The following is a 23,906-nucleotide window of genomic DNA, read 5'->3' as shown; positions in this document are numbered from 1 at the left end:
TTTAATGACTTTTTTATCATGTAACAAATGTATGACACGGTAATGCATATGTGTGAACGAGACAATCTTTAAAAATAATCTGAAGTGACTAATTTATTTCAGCACAGTCTTAGAAATTTTATTAAGCACCAATTTTAAGGTACCTTTTACTAGACACATTGAGGACAGCACAAGGTAGGCAGCAACATGACATTTATTATCTAATTATATTGGTAAATATAATACGTTCTTAAATGGATGTTTTATTAATTTCTGTTCATTTCAGACCAACAAACAAGATGTAAAAATCTATGCAGACACAGATCATGCCCTATTGATTGGCACAATGGTTTTTAAAATCATAGTAAAGAGAGCCAGCATTTTAATGTCTTGAGAGTGAATTCCTTTTTTCAGGAAACAGGCAAACAGTTTGGCACTTGTATCATTTATTGAGGATTGAAATATGAGATGAGTTTGAAACTTAATAAAGACTAGGGAAAGCAAAAAAAAAAAAAAAAAACAGTGATTATTTATTTTACAGTAATTACCAATTTTCAGTTTTTTATTACAGGAATAATACATAGAGCACTATAAAACAGGGAATCTGACATTGCCTCAAACATTCCCTCATTGCAATCTTCCAGGTCTATGTGTTTCAATAAAAATATTCGTTTGAGGGAATGTCAGATTCCCAGTTGTATAAATAAAGCCCATAAAGTGTATTTGTGGTATATATTAATAATGCTTGTGCTTCTTCAGGATACTCTATCTGTCTCCCCATATAAAGGGTTAAGCAGTGTGAAAAGTGTAGTCCAAAGGGCAGTGCTCAGATGTAAAAATGAAGTATTATCATAGTCACCTCCTGGCATTTAAGGGCAGATAGTTAATGATTGTTTCTAAACCTTTTTTAATGTAGCAGTAAACAATTAATGATATTTAAAACACCAGTGTAAAATATAAAGCATGTCAATCAATTGCAATGCAGTCCATACTATACTATACACTTTTCTGTATTGTTTTCTGTTCCCAATTTGTACTGTATGTTTTCACTAGAGAAGCAGGAAAGTGAACACAGCCTGAATCAATGGTTGCAAAAATTCTGCAGCAATTTGGAATATTCATGTTCTGTGACCATACAAGTAATTAAGAAAAGTAGAGATAATCATTAGAAGGAAATTTTAGCAATAAATGGTGCTTGCTAAGTATCTGGAAATAGTAAAAAGAAGGAACCCTGTTATGAGAAAACATGAAGGTTATCAGTACTGAGTTCCCCTGAATATGATAGTTGCCTGGCTGTCATGTAGAAATACATTGGACCGCTGACCAGAAACAGGTGTGTAGATAAGGGTGTCTGACTTCCCTGATCTGCATGTTTATTTTGGGAAAGTATTATGTGATGTACATACATCAGAGGATTGTCAAGTTCATCCTGGGATTTACAAGTGAGCAATTTGTTATGACCACTGTGCTTTCCTATGAAGGAGAGCATAGAAAGATGTCACTTGCTTCCATTGACAGTATTCTGACTATTTTACATCTTTACATCATTAGTGGAAAGCCAGTATTTCTGTTTTTAGAGATTGCCCAGTTCTTGATCACCAACTTTTATATATTTAGAGATCAAGCAAAGTCAATTTGTGATAACTATAGTCTGCACTGCAGATCTTTTAGGTATAAAAAAAGCTATTTTATTTACAATTTATAAGCCATAGGCAAACACAAATACCAACTCCGTTAATGATGTTAATGTCCTTCATGCACTGCAATCCTATTCCATTCCAACCACATTGTTACAGAAGACTGCCCTGTGTCACTTCTAGGCACACTCTCTTGATATGATTCTGGTTACTGGTAAATAGCAACATCCTGCTGAGCCACCTAAAACGTATGGGGTAGTGTATACTACTAAAAGCGCAGAGGTTTATTGGCAATATGCTACAGTTTTGGAAAATGACTCTAGCATCATATTTTATGTAAAAAAGTCTGCTGGAACTAGTCACCAGTATTGCCTGCTTCAGCTGATTGTCTCCCCATTACTGACCTACCATGTCTTGTTCTGCACATGTCTCTGTGTTGAGGCAGCTATCTTGATATCAGCAAGACTATGGTTCCTTGTGGCAGACATGATGACCCCCTGATTTGTGTTGGTTTAATAAATGGTGGAATATTATTTATGAAGTAGTATGAAAGGTGGGGGAAACACAGATCAACAGAATGAATTAGGCAGAAGCAGAAAGGTGGATGCACTGCAGATCCTTAGGTACATATTTCTCTACAGTAATGGCACCCACAAATGCCATAGGACTAGCAGTCATAGGAAGTAGTTCTGTTGATGGTTTCACATTGCACATATAAAACTATTAGGTTCAGGGAACAGGTACAATAGAAGTACTCTTCTATTTTCAGGAGGTAATTAAGACAGACAGTATGTATCTAGATGTTCCCCATAAGATCACAACTTTACAAGTTCGGGTTCACTTTAAGTTGTAGACAGGCACATCTATTTTCTGGGTATGTACAAATATTTGTATTTTGTCTAGGAAGAGAATTATGTGTCTATTGGAACAGACAACTACTGATAAAACATGACCCTTGTCCCTTTTGTCACTATGCCGATGACCTAGTTAAAGGCTGATTCATAGGACAACTTTCATTAGTGCTAATTAAAACAAGTCAGCAGCTCTCCAAAGAGACTGCATGTCCAATACATTGGCCCTGATTTATAAAAGCTCCCCAAGGCTGGAGAGGATACACTTTCAGCAGTGAAGCTGGGTGACCCAGCAAACCTGGAATTGATCTGGTCCAGGATTCAAAAACATTTGCTAGCAAATATCAAATGATTTTCAAAAATCCATTTCATGTTTTTTGGATCACTCAGCTTCACTGCTGAAAGTGTATTCTCTCCAGCCTTGGAGAGCTTTCATAAATCAGGCCTATTGTGTAAACTGGAGGTGAAAACTGTATCCCACTTTTTATGAGATAATCTGATTGTTTGTATCTGATCAACTGTGAGATTATTATTATTTCTGATCCAGGACAAGAATGCAGGTACAAAATTTCTGACTTTTCTCCAGCAAAGGTTTACAATTAACTGAACAGCTGTAGTAAACATTTAAGAAAATCTTGTGATGCGGTGACTGTTATAACATTTTTGCTTTGCCTGAAAGCCAATTACACACAGTCTTGGCTTGTATGTTAAATGAAATTTCTAAATGTCTAAATGCCAATCTTTCACTTTCAGCAACATTGACCAGACTAAGATATTTTAGATGTTCCAAGATATTTGCAAATTCAATGTATTACCAACTTGAATCTCAGGGTGGGGATAGTGAGTTATGGTTTCAAGACATTAACAAGTGTACGTGTGCGCAACAAGTCTTTTGGAAGGTTATGACACTGCTTGTCATTGTAGCACTGTGTAAATGCAGGACGCTATCCCTGCTGTCTCTCCCCCTTACCCCCTCCTTCCTTTCTTTAATTAAATGTTCAGACCTTTCTGTCTAGCGCAGTTTGATGCTACCCTCTGCAGGGATATGGGCCTGGCATACTCTCCAGCGTCTCCTCCTAATGGGGCCATCCTCACTGTTTTTTTGTGGCAGTATGGGTGAATTTGTATGTACAATTGCACAATTGTGTGTTGCTGCTACCTTAAGCTGTACAATTATTATTTTGGTATTGTTTTAGCTAGTAACCTGCATATATATTATCAAAATTTATAATATTATATATCAAACATTATATATCAAATTATATATCAAACTTTGTATAGTCAGAAAGTCATTACAGCACGCTAGATACAAGCAGACAAGTACTAGATCCCCTGAGCTAGCTGAAAAGGTATTTGAGGGACCTAAAGTTACCCCCATTGTAGCCCCATAGAATGTCAGACATTTTTCCTTTTTTAAATCTTTATTCGTAGTTATACATGGAAACAAAATAACAAAACAAACAATAACAAAATAAGGAGATCAGAAATACAAGTTTACACCAAGAAAATACCTGATTGCAACCAGAAAAACAACAACAACATATGCCTGACAGAACAACCATATAGGTGGTTGCCCTGACTAATGTAACAATGGAAGTGCATAAAAGTACAACGTACAATGAACTATGCAAGAATATGATGAGTAATGAGTCATATGGCATTGTATGTGTTACAGTTAATTACAGAATTATGGTTTCCCCTGGGACTCCTAAAAGCGACTCATTCATTTGCCACTGATATTTTGCTATATCCTCAGTATAAGCACAACATAAGCCACCCAAGAAAGTAGTAAGATCTTCCAATGGTGTCAGTTTAGCAAACTGTATTTACTGTAAATTGTATTTAGTCTAAACTCCAAAATATCAAATCAAATTATGTTTAAAATGAATAACTTAAGTGCTCCTAGTGACATGGCTGCCACTTCTGAATCATGGTGTTGTCGTTTCTTTACAACTGCCACAAAATAAAGATTTTGTAAAGTAGATGACTAAGCACAGGTTAACCTAAGTTGTTTCCTCCTGTTCCTATCAGACACAGAGCTGCCAATTTGCAGTGAGCCATGATCAGGCTTCCTCTATATCCTTCTATGCCAAAACCTACAGACAGTCTGAAGAATGTGACAAGTAGTTTGAAGAACTGTTAGGATTATGTGTCAAGACTGTTATTGAAAGAATGGAAACAAGCGGGGAAAGAGGATGAAGACATCAAATGCTCTGACGCCCAACTTTTATTTTATTTTGAGGAGGAAGAGGAGTAGGAATTGGCCAAGGATGGAAGAACAGAATATTTCATATTGTCACCCAACATGGGGTAATCGGCAGGACATGGAGCATCGGGGAGACAAAAAGAAAGTATGTAGAAGCGAAAGTTGCAAAGTAGTAACATTCTTCAAAAGGGAACAGGGTGCCCACAACCTACAATGGTCTCTTCACAGTAGCCACCTGCTACCACAAGCAGATGGGCCATTTTCATCTGTCTGTATTAATAGTTGGAGGCAACTTTATATAGGTTAGGTGGGCCATTAATTGTTCTGGTAAAGCACAGATAAACAAATAGTTGTAAAGATGTTACAATAATCACACAAATGTGAACTTGTGAGTAAGACAAGTGACAATTTTGTAACAAACACTGCATGTCCCGACACAAGTAGCACAGTGAAGAAGAAATGTACAGAAACATAGAAACATTCTTGCCCCCTGGGCACTGCAGCAGAGACCTGGCAAGTGATCAATACCAGTCTGGAGCCAACCTGCAGTAATACAACTTGGTATTTTCCACAGAACCCTTTCTTACCCATCCAGTCGCAAGAACAACTCAAAGTCCCCATATCAGTAAAAAATGCAGTATTTGGCACCCTACCACCCAGTGTATTCATCTATCTAATAGCAGCAGCTGTCTTAGCCTGAACCAACAAAGGATCACACACTGAAATGGAGCACACCTCTGCTTTTAAAGCATATGGGTGGGTAATAGATCATGTGATGTAGATGTCCAATAGGATGCCTGCTAGCACCAAAGATGGTTTTTCCACTGCTCCTTCTCCCTGGGTGCCCATGGTGCTCTAGCATTATTGGGAAATCAGCGTTAAAACCCGATTTTTGAAACAAACTAAATATGCAATGTTTGGTTTTGTTGTTCATGCTTTGCTACAAAATATAGGTAGAGGCAGACTAAAGCACTGTAATGCTACTACCTATATGGGGCTTCAGAAACACAATGGAATAGTGCAAGAGTGCGTTTACACCAAGTGCTAAAGATGACATCACTCCAGCATAGATCCTCCGCAGATCCACTTTAATATCTCAGAAGAGAGAGGTTTTGAGGCATACTGATGGCAGAATTGTGCAGCCTGGCAGATGTACTAACATATTAGCAAAACGTCATATGACGGGTTTAGCCCTGCTTTCAAGTTTATATGAGAGTTGGGTTTTTGTTAAAAAATGGCTAATATACGCTAAAATATGAAAAAAGTACATGCACCCTAAATAGAGCTGGGAACAGTGCATGTCATTTCTTGATTGATGTGAACAACTGTGAGATATTTCTGTGTTACGTTTATCTCAAGAGTTGCATTGTGTTAACATCTCCTTTCATGCCCTGCCAGGGAGCAGTTTTTCCCCTGATGTTCTTCTGTTCTTGTCCTTAATTTTTATCATCCATACATCTTCATCTATCTGTTTTTATTTTTGTTTTAGAAGCTGCGGCTTATGGACCAAAGAGATCTAAACTGACAACATTTTACTGGCGAGGATGAAAGCGTGAAAATGATCAAGAGCAGCGGTTCTTCTCTGATCAGTAGGGCACAGCTTTGATAGAGCCGCTCGCTCTGCTGTCGACTACAATGCTCTCATTCAGACAGCGCTGAACACCCATGACCCCCTTCCCGATTTTTCTTGTTTCTCTTCCTCTTCCCCTTCACAAACTCAGCTATTGACAGCCAGGTTCTTCCTAGGATGATACTATTTGTACTTAGTATTCTAACATAATCAAACTCTGGTTTTCATTAACTCCTTTCACTGCCAAAATTACCCTTTTGTAGCATAAATTCTGTGATACACTTTGTATTTCATATCAGTAATAAAAATATATCTTCCAAAAGTGTTATAGTTATGCGTGGATTTTGAATTACCAAGTTGTCTTGTATATCTGTCTAGAACACCAGTAGGAAGACTTTCCTAAAGAGATTCCAGCTCTGTACATCTCTGAAGTAGGGTCTTTAGTCTTCTTTTTACATTCCCTGTTCAGAAAAGCAAATAAAGACAAATAAAATATCCACCCAATCACTTTGTAAATGCCTCAGTAGATGCATGGAACAGGGTGATTAGGTGTTATGTCATGTTTTGAGGCCCTCATCCTGAAACTTTTTGAAAAGTCTGAATTCTTATAAAATCTATTTTTTTGGAAGAAAGACTATTGGGAATAGTTCAAAATAGGAAATAAAAACTAATAATATATCTATCCCATTGGGTCTCTACTCCATTGGTCCAAACAAATGCAGCAAATTGCCAGTAGAACATTGCATTTCTTGTATGAATACTTGTCTCACTCACCGTATTAAATCCCAGGAAATTGTCCAACTGTTAAACATTAATAATTCCCACCATTTTTATACTTTTGATACAAATAATCTCCTTTGAAAGTATACTTGTATTGATGGCGGGAAGTAATTGAGTGCTTGTCAGAAACTGTAGAGCTTATATAGATGAAATATACAAATATATATGAAATAGATCTCTGTGCCGTTTCCTCCAGAGAAGCTCAACTCCAGTCCTGCTATTGCCCTATTCGTCTGTCTGTTACCAATCTACTGCTTCATTCGGTCAAAACACATAGATTTTGATGATTAGATGTGTCCCATTTATAGTCCCATGAGTTGTGTTCCCAATTTGTGTTCTTCCAAGTTAGGTATATGGCATATGATGAACATGAACCAGGTGAAGCTATACATTTGTTCAGAATTGAGAAACACTGGGCTAGGGATCATTGCTCACTGTTTCAAAACAAAAATATAGATATATATATATATATATATATAGATTTTACAGTAGTGTTCACCAGTGTACGTTCTTAACATGACTCTAAACATATAACACATTACCTTATGATTCTCCAATGAAGGTCCCTGATGAGGTACATCCTGTTATTGGGTGACAATGATCTCCAAACTGTATTCTTGGATTTTGACCCTGTCCTATGTTTCCCTAGTAGAGTCATCAAGCAGTGTTCATTCCAACACACTTGTGCAGACATTGTCATCCACTGCCACTATCTGGAAACTTCTTACCAGCAGTAATGGGCAACCAATGGTGGACCAAGTACATGTAGACTGTAAGTGACTGAAAGAGGATACAGGAAATCAAAAGAACTAAAATAGAAGGTGAAAAAGGCGAATTGTTAATTATAAATAGCTTTAAGCACACTAAATGCCTCCAGTTGGCTTTACATTTCATTTTACAGTGCAACATTTTATTGCCAGTAAGACTATTTGCTTTTTATAAGATTTAGTTTGCATTCACTGTATACTATAACTTCTTTTTCTTTACTTTTGTTACAGCACGAAAATAAAAATGCAAAATGTTTTTCTATACCCTGGATATGGAAAGGTTAGCTCTTTTTGATGGTTGGATCTTTTGTCAGATTTCTATTACTGCTTCTCTTGAAGATTTTTCTTCTGGTTATGGGGCAGGAATTGAAATACAGTATCTTCAGTATTCAGTAGAATAAAAAGCCTACTTTTTTGGCAGAATAGGAAGAGGTTAGATTTTCTGTCAGGGGTCAACAGTACAGGAAAAAAGGGAAACCTTTTCAACCAGGTCAAAAAAAAGTTTCACATCTTTTGAACTATCAAAGCGGCTGGTGGTACACTTGATCAAACTTAACCACTTAGTATTTTTTAAATGACATCTTGCATATACACAAATAGATGGTATTGCCTTTGAATAGATTAGTGATTAGGGACATGTTACATATTTTTCAAAAAGTAGATTGTATTAATGAAGATTTGGTGTTATTGTCTGGACATTCAACAAAGCTGTACGGTGAGGTAATTGTAGATGAAGTGTTACATGGGTGAGCGCATTTACAGTAAGGTCCGAACAATAGTTCATAACGGGAGATGATGTAGCAAGGCTTAAGATCAACCCTAGTGCTAATGAACACAAACCCTTCTTTTCTCACCCCATCTAGTCTGCAGACTCCCTCCCACCGCCTCCTCCTGTCCTGGCATCTGTGTCAAAGCATTAATGAATTGAGCAGTTTATCAGAACGCTTGGGAACTGTCCTTTCCCCCCCACAAACCCCTCCTGTGGTCCTGGACATATACAGTGCAACTAACCATGCTGTGTATTGTCTAACTGTCAACTTCAGAAGAGGCTTCAATGAGACAAAGACAGAGGAGAGAGTGAAAACACATAAACAGAACAGTGCCTGCAGAGAGACAGTGAGGTAAAGGGAGAGACTGAGTCAATAGTAGGAGCAGAGGCAAATAATAGACTGAGTCTAAGACAAAGAGATGATTAGGAGAGGGCCACAGCCATAGGTACTTTTGAGGGAAAAAAACAAATATCTGATATATCACAGAAGAATAACAAGATACAAAAACATTTAGCTCTTATTCTCAGTGAAACAATTTGGGGAGTATACAATGGAGCTCCTGTGGTGGACTGCGTCCATGATGTTATTTCTGGCTCTACAACAGACTGACTGTGCTCCAATAAGTAAGGAGCAATACAGATTACCAGCCAGTGTCCTACAAGGTGAGTCCTGCTTGGCAGGTGCAATGGTTTGATCATTGTTGGGTGGAACTCAAGCTGGGGACTTCCCAAACTCTGTCTAGTTATTCCCGTTTGATGTTTCCTTGAAAGAGCATCTTTTGTTTGTTAGTTACTATGCCATGCATTGCACTACATCTCATCCAGACTAAGGCAATAATAAGCAAGCTTGTGTACAGTATTGTATAATCAGAAAGTTTGGGGTTCCATTTGTTAGCCTATGAATGATATTGGTAACTCAAAACCCTCTGTTTTTATTGATAAAAACAATGTGAAATGCTTCAGTTACAATTATATAATCAGAAAGTTTAGGGTTCAGTGTATTAGCCTATGAATTGTATAATTAACGCTAAACCTTTTGTTTTCATTGATAAAGAGCAGTGTGCAATGCTTCAATTTCAATTTTATAATTTGAAAGTTTGGGGTTCCATTTATTAGCCTATGAATTTATCATAAACTCTAAACTTTCTGTTTTCATTGGTTGAGAGCAATAATGGAATCAGTTGTTAAAAAATCTTTCCAGCTTGCATTTATGTTGCCCCTTTATAATGTCTCCCTTTTTGACAGCTCTATCCAACAAAGGAACTTTAATTCTGGAAGCTGCCCTTAAAACAGCTCTGCAGACTCTTGAAGGGGCTGTTAAAGAGCACAATCGTCGTCAGCTGGAGTGTAGAGGATGCGTTCTTTGCCTCTTCCCGGAATGTACCAGTCTCAGTGTACAATGCAGAGGTTAGTGACATCCTTTGGGAGTTCCCCTGCTCAGAGAGAATACTCATTGTATCTTTGTACACTGTGACAACAAAGTATTACCAAGACACAGGCTTGACTTTGCAAATGTTTGTTCTCCCTCATCATATTTTGCATATATGAACCTTTTATTAGGTAAAACAAACAATTCAAGCAACGACTAAATTAAATGATTTGAAAATGTGAGTGTAACTGTAACTGCATTCATGCAGTAAATTACATTTCTCTTTTTTGTGTTTTAGTGACAGCCTGCTGTGACAGGAGATTTGATCCAAGCAGCACCTACTCCTAATATGCACATGTTTTGTATGTTAATAAAGGGTGATATACAGTGGTACCTCAGTATAAGTCCACTTTGGAATAAGTCCAACTTGGTACAAGTCCTGTTTGGGCAGGAAACATTTTGTTTGGTATACAACCTTTGCTTGGTATACAACCTTTGTGCTAGAACTTGTATGTTCACTTCTCAGCACCATCCTAGTAGGCACTCAACTCTTCTTAGCAAGGTAAAGTGAGGTTGAATTATCATTTATTTCATCTAAATGCTTTTGTATTTATGTATTTTAGTATTAAGCAGTGTTTAAATTATTCTTTACAACCCCATCAATGAATAATATGCCAATAACAATAGGATTTTTTTTCATGGGAACGGATTAATCATTTTCCTTTTTTTATTTCTAATGGGAAAGATTTGTTTGATGTAAGTCCAAAGATCTGGAACAGATTAAGGATTTATACCAAGGTACCACTGTATATAGAAAACAATACTTTTTCAAAAAAGAAAATATTTAAAAAAAAAACCTTCAAAAGTATTCTACAAATGTAATCTGTTTTGGAAGAATAGTGTAATATGAATGACACACATAAATCATAGTTCAAAGATTGTAGGTTCTGAAGGTTAACTTGTATGTGTGGTAATATATCATCAATGCACCATTCAAAAATGATAAATACTGGTATACTAGCTATCTAACCTTAATATTAACCCAACAAGAATTAACAAATTAGCAAGTATGCTGGTAAAGAATGCCTTGTTCTGACTAAGTGATCGAAAGAATTGGTGCAACAAAGTTCACATGACAGCCAAGCAATCAGAATTATCAGGAGATCTACCATGACCACATCTATGTTTCTCTTAGGAAATATTAATTTAAAAAAAGAATGTAATTCTATAGTGATATAGAATACAAAACTCCCTATTTAAAGTTTGAACATTTGCTTTGGCCTCTTACAGAAAAGGGCGGCGAGTTGGAGCCAACCTGTGAGGATCTCCTGGCAGCGGAAAGTGAAGCTGATCCAGCAGAAAGGAGCTGGGCAGTAAGCCGCCTGTGTGGCTTTTATCAGCGATTCTGCACTGAGGTGAACAGCACATCAGAAGCTTGCATCAAGGCTATGACCGGGCACTGCCAACTCAAGCTGCATGAGTGCAGTAAGAACTATTTCTTCTTAGGCAAATTGTTTTTCTATCATGAACTTTAAACCTTTATAGGAAATTTAAAGTTTTCTCTGTAAAGTAAGCAGTAGATTATTTTTAGATGCAGTAGTTTTAGTGCAGTATGTTTAGGAACGAGTACTGCTGTAAAGAAAATTAACAATTAGGATACATTTAATTTAACACAAAATTGTGAACTGCCATTCACAATTAGGAAACATAAAAACAATTTGCATAATAATTGTGTCCAATAAAAGAGATTGTTTATATGTTCTGTGCAAATTTAGCAAAAGTACTTGACAATTATTAAGATATTTGACTTATACAAACATATAAAACCCTAATAGACATAGTTGGTCCAGAGGAAGGCAAAAAAACCCTGGTACAAATTGCTTCAACAGGGAAAAAAAATTCCTTCCCGATTCCATGAGGCAATTGGATGTCTCCTGGATCAACAGTCAATGTTATTTTTACTTTAAAGCCTTAATACCCAGTTATATTCTGTGCTTCTAGAAAAACATCCAGCTTTTTCCTAAAGCAATCTATAGTAGTTGCTGAAACTACTTCCTGAGGGAGCTGATTCCACATTTTCACAGACCTTACAGTGAAGAATCCCTTCCTTATCTGGAGCTTAAACATCTTTTCCTCCAGACGCAAAGAGTGCCCTCCTGTTCTTTGTAATGATCTCAAAGTGAATAATGAGGAAAAGAGTTTTCTATACGGACTGTTTATATATTTATACAAGGTGATCATATCCCCCCCTTATACGTCTCTTCTCAAGGGAGAATACATTCAGTTCAGCTAATCTCTCCTCATAGCTGAGCTCCTCCATTTCTTTTATTAGTTTAGTTGCCCTTCTCTGCACTCTCTCCAAATCCACAATGTCCTTTTTGTAAACTGGTGCCCAAAACTGGACTGCATATTCCAGATGAGGTCTGACCAATGCTTTGTACAGGGGCAGGATTATGTCTCCATCTCTGCAGTCTATTCCTCTTTTAATACAAGAAAGTACTTTACTAGCTTTAGATATTGCAGCTTGGCATTGCATACTGTTATTAAGTCTATGATCTACCAGAACCCCCAGATCCTTTTCCATTTCTGACCCCCCCAAATGTTTTCCCCCTAGACAGTCTGAAGCATGCATATTGTTAGCCTCCAAGTGCATATTTTACATTTATCTATAATAAATGTCATTTGCCAATTGGCAATCAAACAGTAGTACATCCAGGTAAGCTTGTAGATTATAGACATCCTGTATGAACTTAGTTCCATAGTTCGGTGTCATCTACAAACACAGAAATGATACTTTTACTCCCAAACTCTATATCATTTAAGAAGATGTTAAACAGTAAAGGTTCCAACACTGAACCCTGGGGTATACCACTAATAACCTTAGACCATTCAGAGTATGAATCATTAACTACAACTCTCTGGATGCAATCTTCAAGCCAGTTCTCTATCCGTTTACAGTTTGACTTTTCTAAAATTATCGACCCTAACTTGCATATTAACCATCTATGGGGTACAGTGTCAAATGCTTTAACAAAGTCCAAGTACACTATATCAACTGCCATTCCACTATCTACCTGTTTACTTACTTCCTCATAAAAAGAGTAAATTTGTTTGACAACTTCTGACTTGAAGCCATGCTGACAATCACTTATAATATTATTTTCTAGCAGAAACTCCTTAATGTGGTTCTTTATCAAACTCTCTAGGACTTTTCCAACTATGGACGTTAAACTAATGGGTCTGTGGTTACCTGGTAATGGCTTTGCTCCCTTTTTGAAGAGAGGGACCACATTGGCCTTACGCCAATCCATCGGTACCTTGCCAGTGACTAAAGAGTTTCTAAAAATTAGAAAAAATGGCTTTGAAATAACTGAGCTCAGCTCTTTGAGGACATGTGGATGTAATCCATCAGGTCCTGGTGCTTTGTCAAACTTAATTTTTCCCAGCTGTTCTCAATCATATCAATTCTGAGCCATTATGACTCATTTAAGGCAGTGACATTGCTATTATGAATTTGGACTTGAGCTCTGCTATTTTCCTTTGTGTACACAGAGCTAACAAAAGTGTTTAGTAAATCTGCCTTGTCTTTATCCCCTGTTACCAGCCCAGCGACATCGTTTAATGGCCTACATGCTCAGATGTGATCTTTTTGCTCTTGATATATTTGAAAAAATATTTGGGGTTTGTCGTCTGTCCTAGTTTAAATATCCCTCCACCATTCCCCTACATCTTTCCCCTAGCACAACAGACCCCCTTTCATTTAGGTGCAAACCATCTCTGGCATACAGGTTGTACCCCAATGAAAAGTCAGCCCAGTGCTCTATGAATCCAAACCCTTCCCTTTTGCGCCGGGACTTAAGCCATGTGTTTAGCTGCCTAAGCTCCCTCTGCCTTTCCTGTGTTGCGCATGGCACAAACATAGCCTTGGAGATCCTTTTCTTTAGCTTGAAACCTAGTTCCCTAAACTGATTTTTAAGGATCCTCCATCTTCCATCTATATTCTCATTTGTTCCAAGATGGACCAAGACAGCTGGGTCCTGTCCAGCCCCCCCCAATAATTTGTCCACTCGGTCCACCACATGCCGAACCCTGGCACCAGGGAGACAGCAAACCATTCGGTTGAAGGGATCCGGGTGACAAACTATTCTGTCAGTCCTCCTGATCATAGAATCCCCTATGACAAACAATTGTCTTTTCCTTCCTGTGTTTCCCTCCCCACCACTACTAGATGTGCTGCTCTCTCGGCTGTTAAGGGTAGCAGTAACATCTAGAGTTGCCACCACTGGGTCTGCCACCTGCACATCTTCACATAACTTTGCAAATATGTTGGGGTGCTCAAACCCAGGGCTGGGTGGGTGCCCATACAACTCCCTCTAGTTACATTAACCCAACTCCCTACATGTTCATGCTGACTAACCTATCCACCCTCCACATCTAAGTCATTACCTGTCTGCTCATTAAGGAGGAGACCCCTCTCAAGGTGATCCAAGGTAAACTGCCATTGTTGACCTAGTTGACTGCAATTGTTGACCTGGTTCTCACAATACTGATTGCATATTTGCTGTTCTGTCGTTTAATGCGTTCTGGCCCAGAATGATTTCTACAGCTCAGGTGTGCACACCAAAAACAATACACCTAAAAAGTAACTAAATCAGGTACAAATATTATCGATCCTAATCACCTGTGGTTTAACTGTACAAATTTACATTTAAAAATGACCCAAACCATAAATCCACTTTGAATCACATCCTCCTAAATATAACTGTTAACCTAAATATGTTCCTCATTTAAGCCTTATTAAGACCCTTAATCCTAATATTACATTGATAAAAGAATCTTACCAAGAAGAATGGAAAAATATTATGCCAATAACAGTAGTACTACAACTAAAGAACCATATTGTCAGAAATCTGATGTTGCAATAGTTGTGTCCAAAACATTGCATCAAATATAAGATACGGGAGTGACCAACACTGGAACAGAAACAATATCAACTAGGCAAAAGGCTCATTAGTTGGAGAGGTCTAACCCTGGTCTTAATTTTGGTATACTTGGCTCTTTTATTCTCATCCCATTATCATTATAAGATATTTGACTAAAAGGTTTTCATACTAAGTTTGTTGTAGTATAAAAAGGTCGTTGTGTTTGATACAAAATCAAAAACACAAAGATACCATGGATGTCCAGTTAAAATGCATCTGGACCCTGATTATTATTAGGTGAATCTAAAATGTGATTATTAATTTTATAAGTTAAATTCATTTTACTTGACAAGAAAATGAGATTATTTATTGTTTATATATCATTTATTTTTAATTATACAGAATTGGAGAGTGACATGGATTATCTCAGTGACTCACCAGATGAAGGAAGTTTATGTAAGTATAGACAATATATCTTCTGAACATCTAAACAGAACATTATCAATTAGCGAGACATACAGCTTTATTTTGTACACAAAAGAAAATAAATTTAATGTTTTCTTTAATTACAAGTTTATGAATATTTCAGTATAATTTATGTATGCATTCTAAAGCGATAACTAACTTTTAACTTTTATAACTTTACTTACTTTCACTTACTTTTAAATTCTTAAATAAAATTAGGTGTTTAAAAAGTACAACAGTGCTGTTGGGTTTTTGTAATAAACACCTGAAACACACAACCTTATATATAACGTCACACTGAACTCTTTGAAAAAACCTGTTTGGGGCTTTGGTGGTAACTGGCTTCTCCATCTTGTTGGAATTGAATTGCTAAATGTGAATTTATTATTTAAATTATTGAATGTTAGTCAATAATGTTCACTCTGAGTACCCAAATATATGCTAGCAAAAGTACTTTCTTTTTTTTTTTAACTTATTCCCTCAAACATGACTTGGATTTAACAAGTCAACCCTTCTTCTACCTTAAGTGAAATATGAAAAGGTAAAGCGACTCAATTACCCTAAATATACAGAGTTCTTCCCTTAATTATTCAGTAAATTGGTTAAATACTTCTAGGCTAAAAAATATATCCAAATTATGGTATTTTTTGTGTTTGACTGCATTTTCAGCTGCCAACATTCTGATAGTATGTGAAGGATTAAATGTGTCCTACGACAAAATAAAATAAAACTGTTTTCTAATTTTTTTTTTTATCAGTGACGTGTGGACGGACTATAGCACCTGTCATTAACAGCACCAGTCCCAAAGGACGTATAGTTGGAGGCAGCGTTACCTCACCAGGGTCTTGGCCATGGTTGGTTAACATTAGGCTTAATGGGGAGCTCATGTGTGGAGGTGTCCTGCTGGGAGATGCATGGGTCCTTACAGCTGCACATTGCTTTAACGGGTATGGAATTCATTCTCCAGTTTAACTTTATCAAAATTGAATTACTTGATCACTAGGCTTTGAATCTGTGTTTTTTCATCCAAAAGAACTGGTGCACCATGTTACAGTATTGTCTATAAAAACCATTCTAAATAATTATGTATGAGTAAGTGGGCACAGAATGGATTTTTGTGCTTACTTAAATTCGTTTTACTGTTGTCACCTAATTTTAGCAACTTTAGCAAATCAGGCCACAGTGTAGGGAGCAATACTTGCCTAATATATTGCTAGGTCTTAAAGCAACCCTTGCAAAGTCTGTTTATCATTATATAGTATACAATATTTAGTTAGTTCATCAACTTCTAGAAAGTGTAGTTGAATAAAAAGAAAATTAAAACAAAAGGCTATAACTTACTTCCAGTCCTTAGCAACAAAACGTAAGATATATCATTCCAGTTCTCTCTTGGGGAATAGAAAGTAAATAAGATTTCCCTGTTATTCTTAGCAACTCAATTATGGATTTACCTTTACCTTAATTACCAATATATTAGTAATTTATAGGCTTGGTGTTTGGCTTTGAGTGTTTGTCCCAAACACCAGTCATCAGTCTAAACAAATAAAGCCAATATCACCGATATATGCTATTTCTGTTATCAGCTTTCTGCTGGATTTGCTGGGCTGTACAGTATACATCTCAATGGCCCCTAGCAGGATTCATAGAGCCATACGCTATACTTGTCATTATCTGGATTTGCTGTCATATGCTGTGCCTGTTGTAGGCTGCTGGGTAGGTTTGATGAGCTTCATGCAGTACCTAATATTGGCTAACCACCTGATGCCGAGGAAATTCATGTATAATTTGAGGGATGTAAATGAACTACATTGGACAGTTGTGGTTGGGGAATATGACCTCAGCAAGAATGAAGATGGAAGAATGGTTTTCCAAGTGAACAGAATTATAATTCACCCCAAGGTATTTGAATTGATTTAAAAAAATTAATACATTTACATTTCCAGCAGTGAGACATACACAAATGTTTGAGATAAATGAGTGCTACAAACGTGTATTTATTTAAAATAAATGGTGGAAGGAGGCCAAGGTTGGCAACATATGGGCCGATTTTCCCATTTAGTTGTGCAGTAAACTGATACTTGATTCTGAATTTGATTCTGAGTCGATTCTGAAATTGATTCACTAAAACTGAATGATATAGACTGCAGAATAAAAAAAAATTGATTGGTGAAGTTTAATAAGAAAATTTATGCGGATCATACTAGTATCTGACAAGTTTTCAAGACAACAGAAGACTGGTATAAATGATGGTGGATGGGTCATTGTAACTGGGGTGTGCTTTAACGGGGGGACCTGATGCCAAAATAAGGAAGGTTTATTATAAACCCACATTTTTTGGCATTTTGCTATATTTACCAAATATAATAAATATATATAATAAAATATATACCAAAGTTGCCAATTTAATCATTTAAAGGATTGAACATACACTTGTAATATATATTTAGTACATGTAGTAATAGAGATCTCTAAATCAGACATCAAATAGGAACAATTGTGGAGGAAATATAGGAAGTTTAAAAATAGGAAGAGACAGATTTGTCTCGAAAAAAAAGTTTTGTTTCATTTGAAGGGAGAGCTATGCCATGCCAAGATAAAAGAAAGTTTGTCTCTCTGGTGAAAACACTGTGTGGTCTGCAACACTAGATGGGACACTTGTGCTGTCAAGCATCTGCTAGAAAGAATGACCTTCATGGGTTTTTTAAGGTCATTCCCTTTAATGAAATTCTTTATTTACTTAAGGTTTTTTTTTCTTTATTATGGTTAGCACCCATCTATTTTCGAAGACACATGCAAACAAAAGAAAAACATTCATATTCCTTGCAGACAGTGTCCTGGCCAAGATTTGAACCTATGACCCACTTTTGCATTAAATTGCTTTCGTATTCACTGCATAATTGAGATAAAGTGCCAAAACTACAGCTTTTCATTAGCTTCTCAGGCAGTATACAAAATATAGTGTAAATATAGTAAATATAGTACACTGTCCAATTACTGTATATATATATATATTTACTATTATTATTATTACACAGAATTTATTTAGCGCCATCATATTACGCAGCGCTGTACAAAGTCCATAGTCGTGTCACTGTCCCTCAAAAGGGCTCACAATTTAATGTCCCTACCATGGTCTTATGTCATTTATACAGTCTAAGTTCAATTTAGGAGGGAAGCCAATTAACCTCACTGCATGTTTTTGGTATATATATATATATATATATATATATATATATACACACAGTATAAGTACATTCAAAAAAAAGTGATGAACTGTAGCAAGAATGGTGAAGAGCTGAAACATTTCTGGCTTTTCTATGTTTAACTTGGAGCAGATGGTTAAGGACAGCTGAAAACACAGACAACAAGTTCAGCAGGGTAGAGTTAAACCTGTGCCCATTCATATAGTAGTGATAATGGAGCCCATGAGAGGTATGAAAATGAAAACTAATGGCAGAAACCATGAGACCATTGTCATATTCAAGAAACGTTTTTTGCCCCAATTTTTGTTTTTTGCACTAGATTTCAAAAAACTATGTCAAATGATTTAGATGAAACATACATAAACAGTTTTAATCAAGATTAAATCCTGTGTGTGATCAGATAGCCCTAAGTCCAAGAGAACTGGTAAATTGTAGCAAGATTTAAAAACACTTCTGATTTGCAGTTTCAATGTCTAGCTCAACTACTCAACTGATTGCTTTATGATACCACCTTCATGTTCCTTGTATGTACATGCTTCTTGCCCTACTCACTGCATAAAATGAGACCAGTAGTGTCTGTACGCTATAAAAGCCAGCTGATATTAGGGGAATTGACAAGAGCAAATGGAGCCAAGACCCCAGAGATTTCATACCATTGTATATTTTAAGCAAGAAATACATTTATTATGGCTGAATGAAAATATGGGCCTGATTGATTAAAGCTCTCCAAGGCTGGAGAAGATACGCTTTCTTAAGTGAAACTGGGTGATCTAGCAAACCTGGAAAGGACTTCTTAAAAGTCATTTGCCAGGAAAAGTTTGGAATCCTTGACCAGATCCATTTCAGGTTTGCTGGATCACTCAGGTTCACTGATGTAAGTGTATTCTCTCCAGTCATGCAGAGCTTTAATAAATCAAGGACGATCTCTTTTGTTGTTAACACAACAGAAAAGTATACATTACTATATTGTTATTTTCTAAAACTGTAAATAGTGCCTTTATACAATCAGATGGTCCACCCTCAGATGTTATCATGGAAGCCAGTGTACCAGTCCTGAGTCAGGAATCGTGCATAAGAACCCTGGGGAAAGAGATGTTTACCAACACCATGTTCTGTGCAGGTTACCTTACTGGAGGCATTGACTCCTGCCAGGTAATGGACCAACTTCTAAAAGTATTACATTTAAACGAGTAGATTGGTTTGTGTACCAATGAACATTTCAGACAATGTCAGAGGTATTTATGCAGACTACAGCATTAGGTTACAAGTGCAAAATAGAAATCATCTAACTTTTTTTAACACCTAGTGATCTTGCCATAGGAGAGGACAACTGCCAATTCTGTACTTGGATTGGAAGTCTGTGAAATTGTGCAGACATTGTTTACCAAAGTTTTTCGGAACTGGTTCAGGACAATGATGTCCAGTTAAAGCTGGAGCCTACAATTAAGAAAAAGGCCAAAAGAGTCTAGAAGAGATCAGCAGCACTAGGATACAATAATGGGTGATAAAAGTTGAAAAGAGTATTTTACAGGAAAAAAAGGTAATTGGGTATTAAGTACAGTGCCTAGGAGAATCACTAATTTCTTAGAAAAGAGTCAGCTATCAGACAACAGGAAAGCCTGTCAATAAGCCATGGCATATGTTTGTTTTAATGTTTCCAAATAATTGAATGAGTTAACCAGAAGTAATCTGTGTTCTAATGTCATCATTTCTTCCATAGGGAGACTCTGGAGGACCTTTGACCTGCCAGGATCCTTCATCCAAGCAATATGTATTATATGGAATTACCTCCTGGGGTGATGGCTGTGGAGAGAAAGGAAAACCAGGAGTATACACTAGAGTAACGGCCTTCATTGACTGGATTGGATTTCAAATAAAAAGTGAGCAGATATTTTAATCTGTACACATGTAATCTACTTAATGACTGCCTAGTGTCCTAAATATCACAAGGCAAAATACCAACACAGAGAAAGAAGACATGCATTTCCTGACTCATGTGCTCTTTCCTAATATTGGGACAGTATTTCAGTGAATACATTTACGGCCTGAAATTGCAATAACTAGTATCTATGAGGGTCCCCTGTACACCCTGAAAATTACAGGTCATTGTGACATACATATTAGGAGATATGGAGGTTTGTACACACAGAGCTGTGAGGATGCAGAATTACATGCAGACTTTATACACACTGGATACATTTCACAGGCAGTAATCCGAGTTTGTGCTATGAGATGGGGGCGGGGCTGCCTGTGTCTTCTTCACATGAAGGCTGAACTGTGTGCTCACCTCTCATCGGCAGCAGCAATCCTCTGAAAGGATGACACAGAGCACGGAGCAGCCTCACTGAGATCCGTGCATCCGAGGATGAGAGCTGCCGAGAGCTGGGCGGGGTATTCAAATCAGCCGGGCGGAGCAACCGGCTAAAAACCTCTGGGGAGAACTATGCCTGTGTGACCGAATTAGTAAAGAATTAGTCATTAATATGACAAGGTCAGGTGGCTAGGAACTGCTTGTGGCATGTGTAATGCTTCCTTTTTGTGTGATTTTTAACATAGTATCCAAGATAGAAAGTCATATTTAGAGACAGTAAACCTTATTCCCAATGCATAAAACTCTTAACTAAATTGTAAAGTTGCTGACACTATAAAAAACAATGTAGAACAGTGCTGAAAGTCAGTGGGCTCTATAACACTCCTTTTTAAAATGGCCAGTGCGACTGGAACCACTGACGAACAGTTTCTCTGTGCAACCTAATGAATCTTCTTATTGCCAGTGTTGGGGTTCCTTTAATTTCTACTTTTAAAAGGATGATCACCTTGATCTTCATTTTTATCATAAATAGGCTCATTTATCTCTTAGTGACCCTTGTATAGAAGACAATTTTGTGGTAAATAAGATATAAATAAAGTTTTCACCATAACAGGTGGCGGGGTAATACAGATGGGGCACAGACAGCAAAATATAAGTAAAAACTCAAAAAAAAAAAAAGAGGTTCTAACCATTCTGTATTCAGCAAAACGCAAACAAACGAGCCATAAGATTTGGCTAGCAAGACATTTCAACCCAATTTTCTATTTTATTTTTAAAAATAATCTTTTTGATGCTCATCAGCTCACAACCTTTTTCTCCTATATTGAAATATATTTATAATTAAGAATTTTAACCTTTTTGTTTTTTTTCATTGTTGTAACATAAAATATAGAAATGTAGACTGATTATATTAAGTGGGAGATTTCATGTTTTGGTTAGATTTATTGCATAGTTGTAGCTGCTCTTAGAGTAAAATCATCTGTGGGACCCAAGGGCATGACTAAGGGGCTTAATCTAATTGGCTGCGGAATGTGAGACATTCGGCAATTCATCATAAAAGAGGTGGCTTGGAAAAAGCACAGACTCATGGAATTTATTTATTAATATATTAAATAAAATAATTACCCTGTTCTGTAAACCCTACAGAATGTGCAATGTGCATGCAGAGTGACATAGGGAAGACCTACTTTGATGATTCATTGAGGTTAATTGTTACATTATATTGTCTCTGTAATATATGAGTTTAAGTTCCTGTAGTCAGCATAGATTTCGTACATGAGAATCACAACTCTTATCAGTTTTTTTGAATGAAACGGTTAAAGATTTTATGGTATGATGCACTACAAATGCAGGGGAGATTTTAAATAAAAAATTCATGGATATATAAAAAGGACTGGCTTGGGACAGCAGCTGGAGCCAAGGGTTCCCTTAGCTGAAATAAAACTGGATACTGAGTGAGTTAGTGTCTGGGAAATGTTAATAGGCCATGTATGTAACCGCTTCCTGTTTGATATCAAGTCACAGGCCCACAGTGACGCCCCTTCCTCATCCATCTTTTATTATTTCAGAGCTTCGATCATATCTTCAGATTCTTCTTGATTTGCTACGTAAAGCAGAAGACACTTTGCGAAAAAACATGGACTTTTTATTCTTCACCCAGACCATCCCACAGTTCATGAAGCAAATGTACAGCGACATATTCCCTTCTAGGGTCCGCAGAGACCTTCCAGGTACCTCATTCTGATAAACATAATACAAAGTCAGATGTGCTTTTAATAATGACAAAGGGACTGGCCATTATTCAAACCTTTAAATAGTTTTTATTTTTCATCTGACTTTCACAACTATCTAGGTTTAAAAATGTTATCACTCTATAGGCTCAGTTAATAGAGCTACCAGACTAGGACTAAAGATAGCATTTTGAAAAAAAAGTCTTTTCAACTGAATCCAAAAAATTACAATTACATGGCTGAAAATAAAGTTCCCTATTCATATGTAACACTTTATGAATTTAGTTTTATGTGTGATAGAATACCATAATTTTACCCTTTTATTTTAGACACCAAACCCAAAAACCTAAATGGTATATATTGTTGCTTATCAGTTCTTGAAAGTGATGCCTTAGGGCCATTTCAGACCTGTGATTGACTGCAGTGTTCTAACCCCATCTCAACCGTGCTCCCAACTGCTCCTATTCAGCTAAGGAGAAGAGGTGGGAAACCATTTTGTGCACATGTTTGCATGTATCTGTGGTGGATCGTGGCATGAATCTAACATGCAACAAATTACTGGCTGTGTGTTTGCATTTCCCCACTGGAGGAAGAACTGCACCACAACTGCTACTGCACTGAATCGCATGATGAAGTTGTTGTCATATTCTGCAGTCGACACTAAAAACTGCTTAGTAGTTCAAAAGGGGCACTTAGCAGCTAACTTAACAGTTTTTATCACAAGTCTGAAAGAGACCTAAGTAATGCATCAACAACTAGTAGGCTGCAATGTACTTAAAAGAATATGTTGACAAAAAGGCAGAAGATATAAGACATAGTATGGATAGTAGTGGATCTTTTATGAGAGATTATGTAAGCTGCCATTGCTGTCCTGGTTCACAAATTTTTTATACTGTATGGTTCCAATATAATGCTGAAGGCTACCATCATAAGGCTCCAAGGATCAGTACTAGTTCCATGGCATCCATTGATCTTTATATATAAAAAAATTTGATTTTTTGCTAAGCTTATATTCTGCAGTTTTATTATATTTAAATTTAGAAAATGATTTATTATGATGTGATACATACTGTATATTGTTCTTTAAGCCTCAAAGCCTATTGTTGTATTTTTATCTGAAAAAGAACAGCATCTGGCTATGGAGGAGTTAAGTAAGGATGTACACGCTGATTCTCAAGAAAATAACAGGACAGAGCCACAGTCAGGAAATGATACACACAGGTAATGGCTATATATATATTGCAAGTACATGTTCCTAAAAAAGATCAGTTATTAGCAGTTTTATACCTATTAAAGTTTGTGGTATATTTGGACATATTTGTTCTTTTCTGCAGTATGCAATATCTC

At 36.8% G+C, this 23,906-nt stretch overlaps 1 protein-coding gene across 1 annotated transcript in view; it reads left to right on the top strand.

Moving 5' to 3' along the window:
• The window catches only part of PRSS56 (serine protease 56), a 45,272-nt gene that overhangs the window by 11,045 nt on the left and 10,321 nt on the right, over window positions 1-23,906 (top strand). Inside the window, exons 3-13 of the mRNA XM_072410172.1 lie at window positions 6,163-9,222; window positions 9,805-9,966; window positions 11,219-11,413; window positions 15,253-15,306; window positions 16,073-16,262; window positions 17,106-17,214; window positions 17,888-17,918; window positions 19,528-19,670; window positions 20,239-20,398; window positions 22,398-22,559; window positions 23,684-23,780. Coding sequence (XP_072266273.1) covers window positions 9,111-9,222; window positions 9,805-9,966; window positions 11,219-11,413; window positions 15,253-15,306; window positions 16,073-16,262; window positions 17,106-17,214; window positions 17,888-17,918; window positions 19,528-19,670; window positions 20,239-20,398; window positions 22,398-22,559; window positions 23,684-23,780 — 1,415 coding nt within the window. The 5' untranslated portion in view covers window positions 6,163-9,110. The remainder of the gene's footprint in view (window positions 1-6,162; window positions 9,223-9,804; window positions 9,967-11,218; window positions 11,414-15,252; window positions 15,307-16,072; window positions 16,263-17,105; window positions 17,215-17,887; window positions 17,919-19,527; window positions 19,671-20,238; window positions 20,399-22,397; window positions 22,560-23,683; window positions 23,781-23,906) is intronic.

Source organism: Pyxicephalus adspersus, chromosome 4 (assembly GCF_032062135.1).
Source record: "Pyxicephalus adspersus chromosome 4, UCB_Pads_2.0, whole genome shotgun sequence".
Taxonomy (NCBI): domain Eukaryota; kingdom Metazoa; phylum Chordata; class Amphibia; order Anura; family Pyxicephalidae; genus Pyxicephalus; species Pyxicephalus adspersus.
Note: the sequence above shows the minus strand (reverse complement) of the source record. Positions and strands in the feature narration are given on the sequence as shown.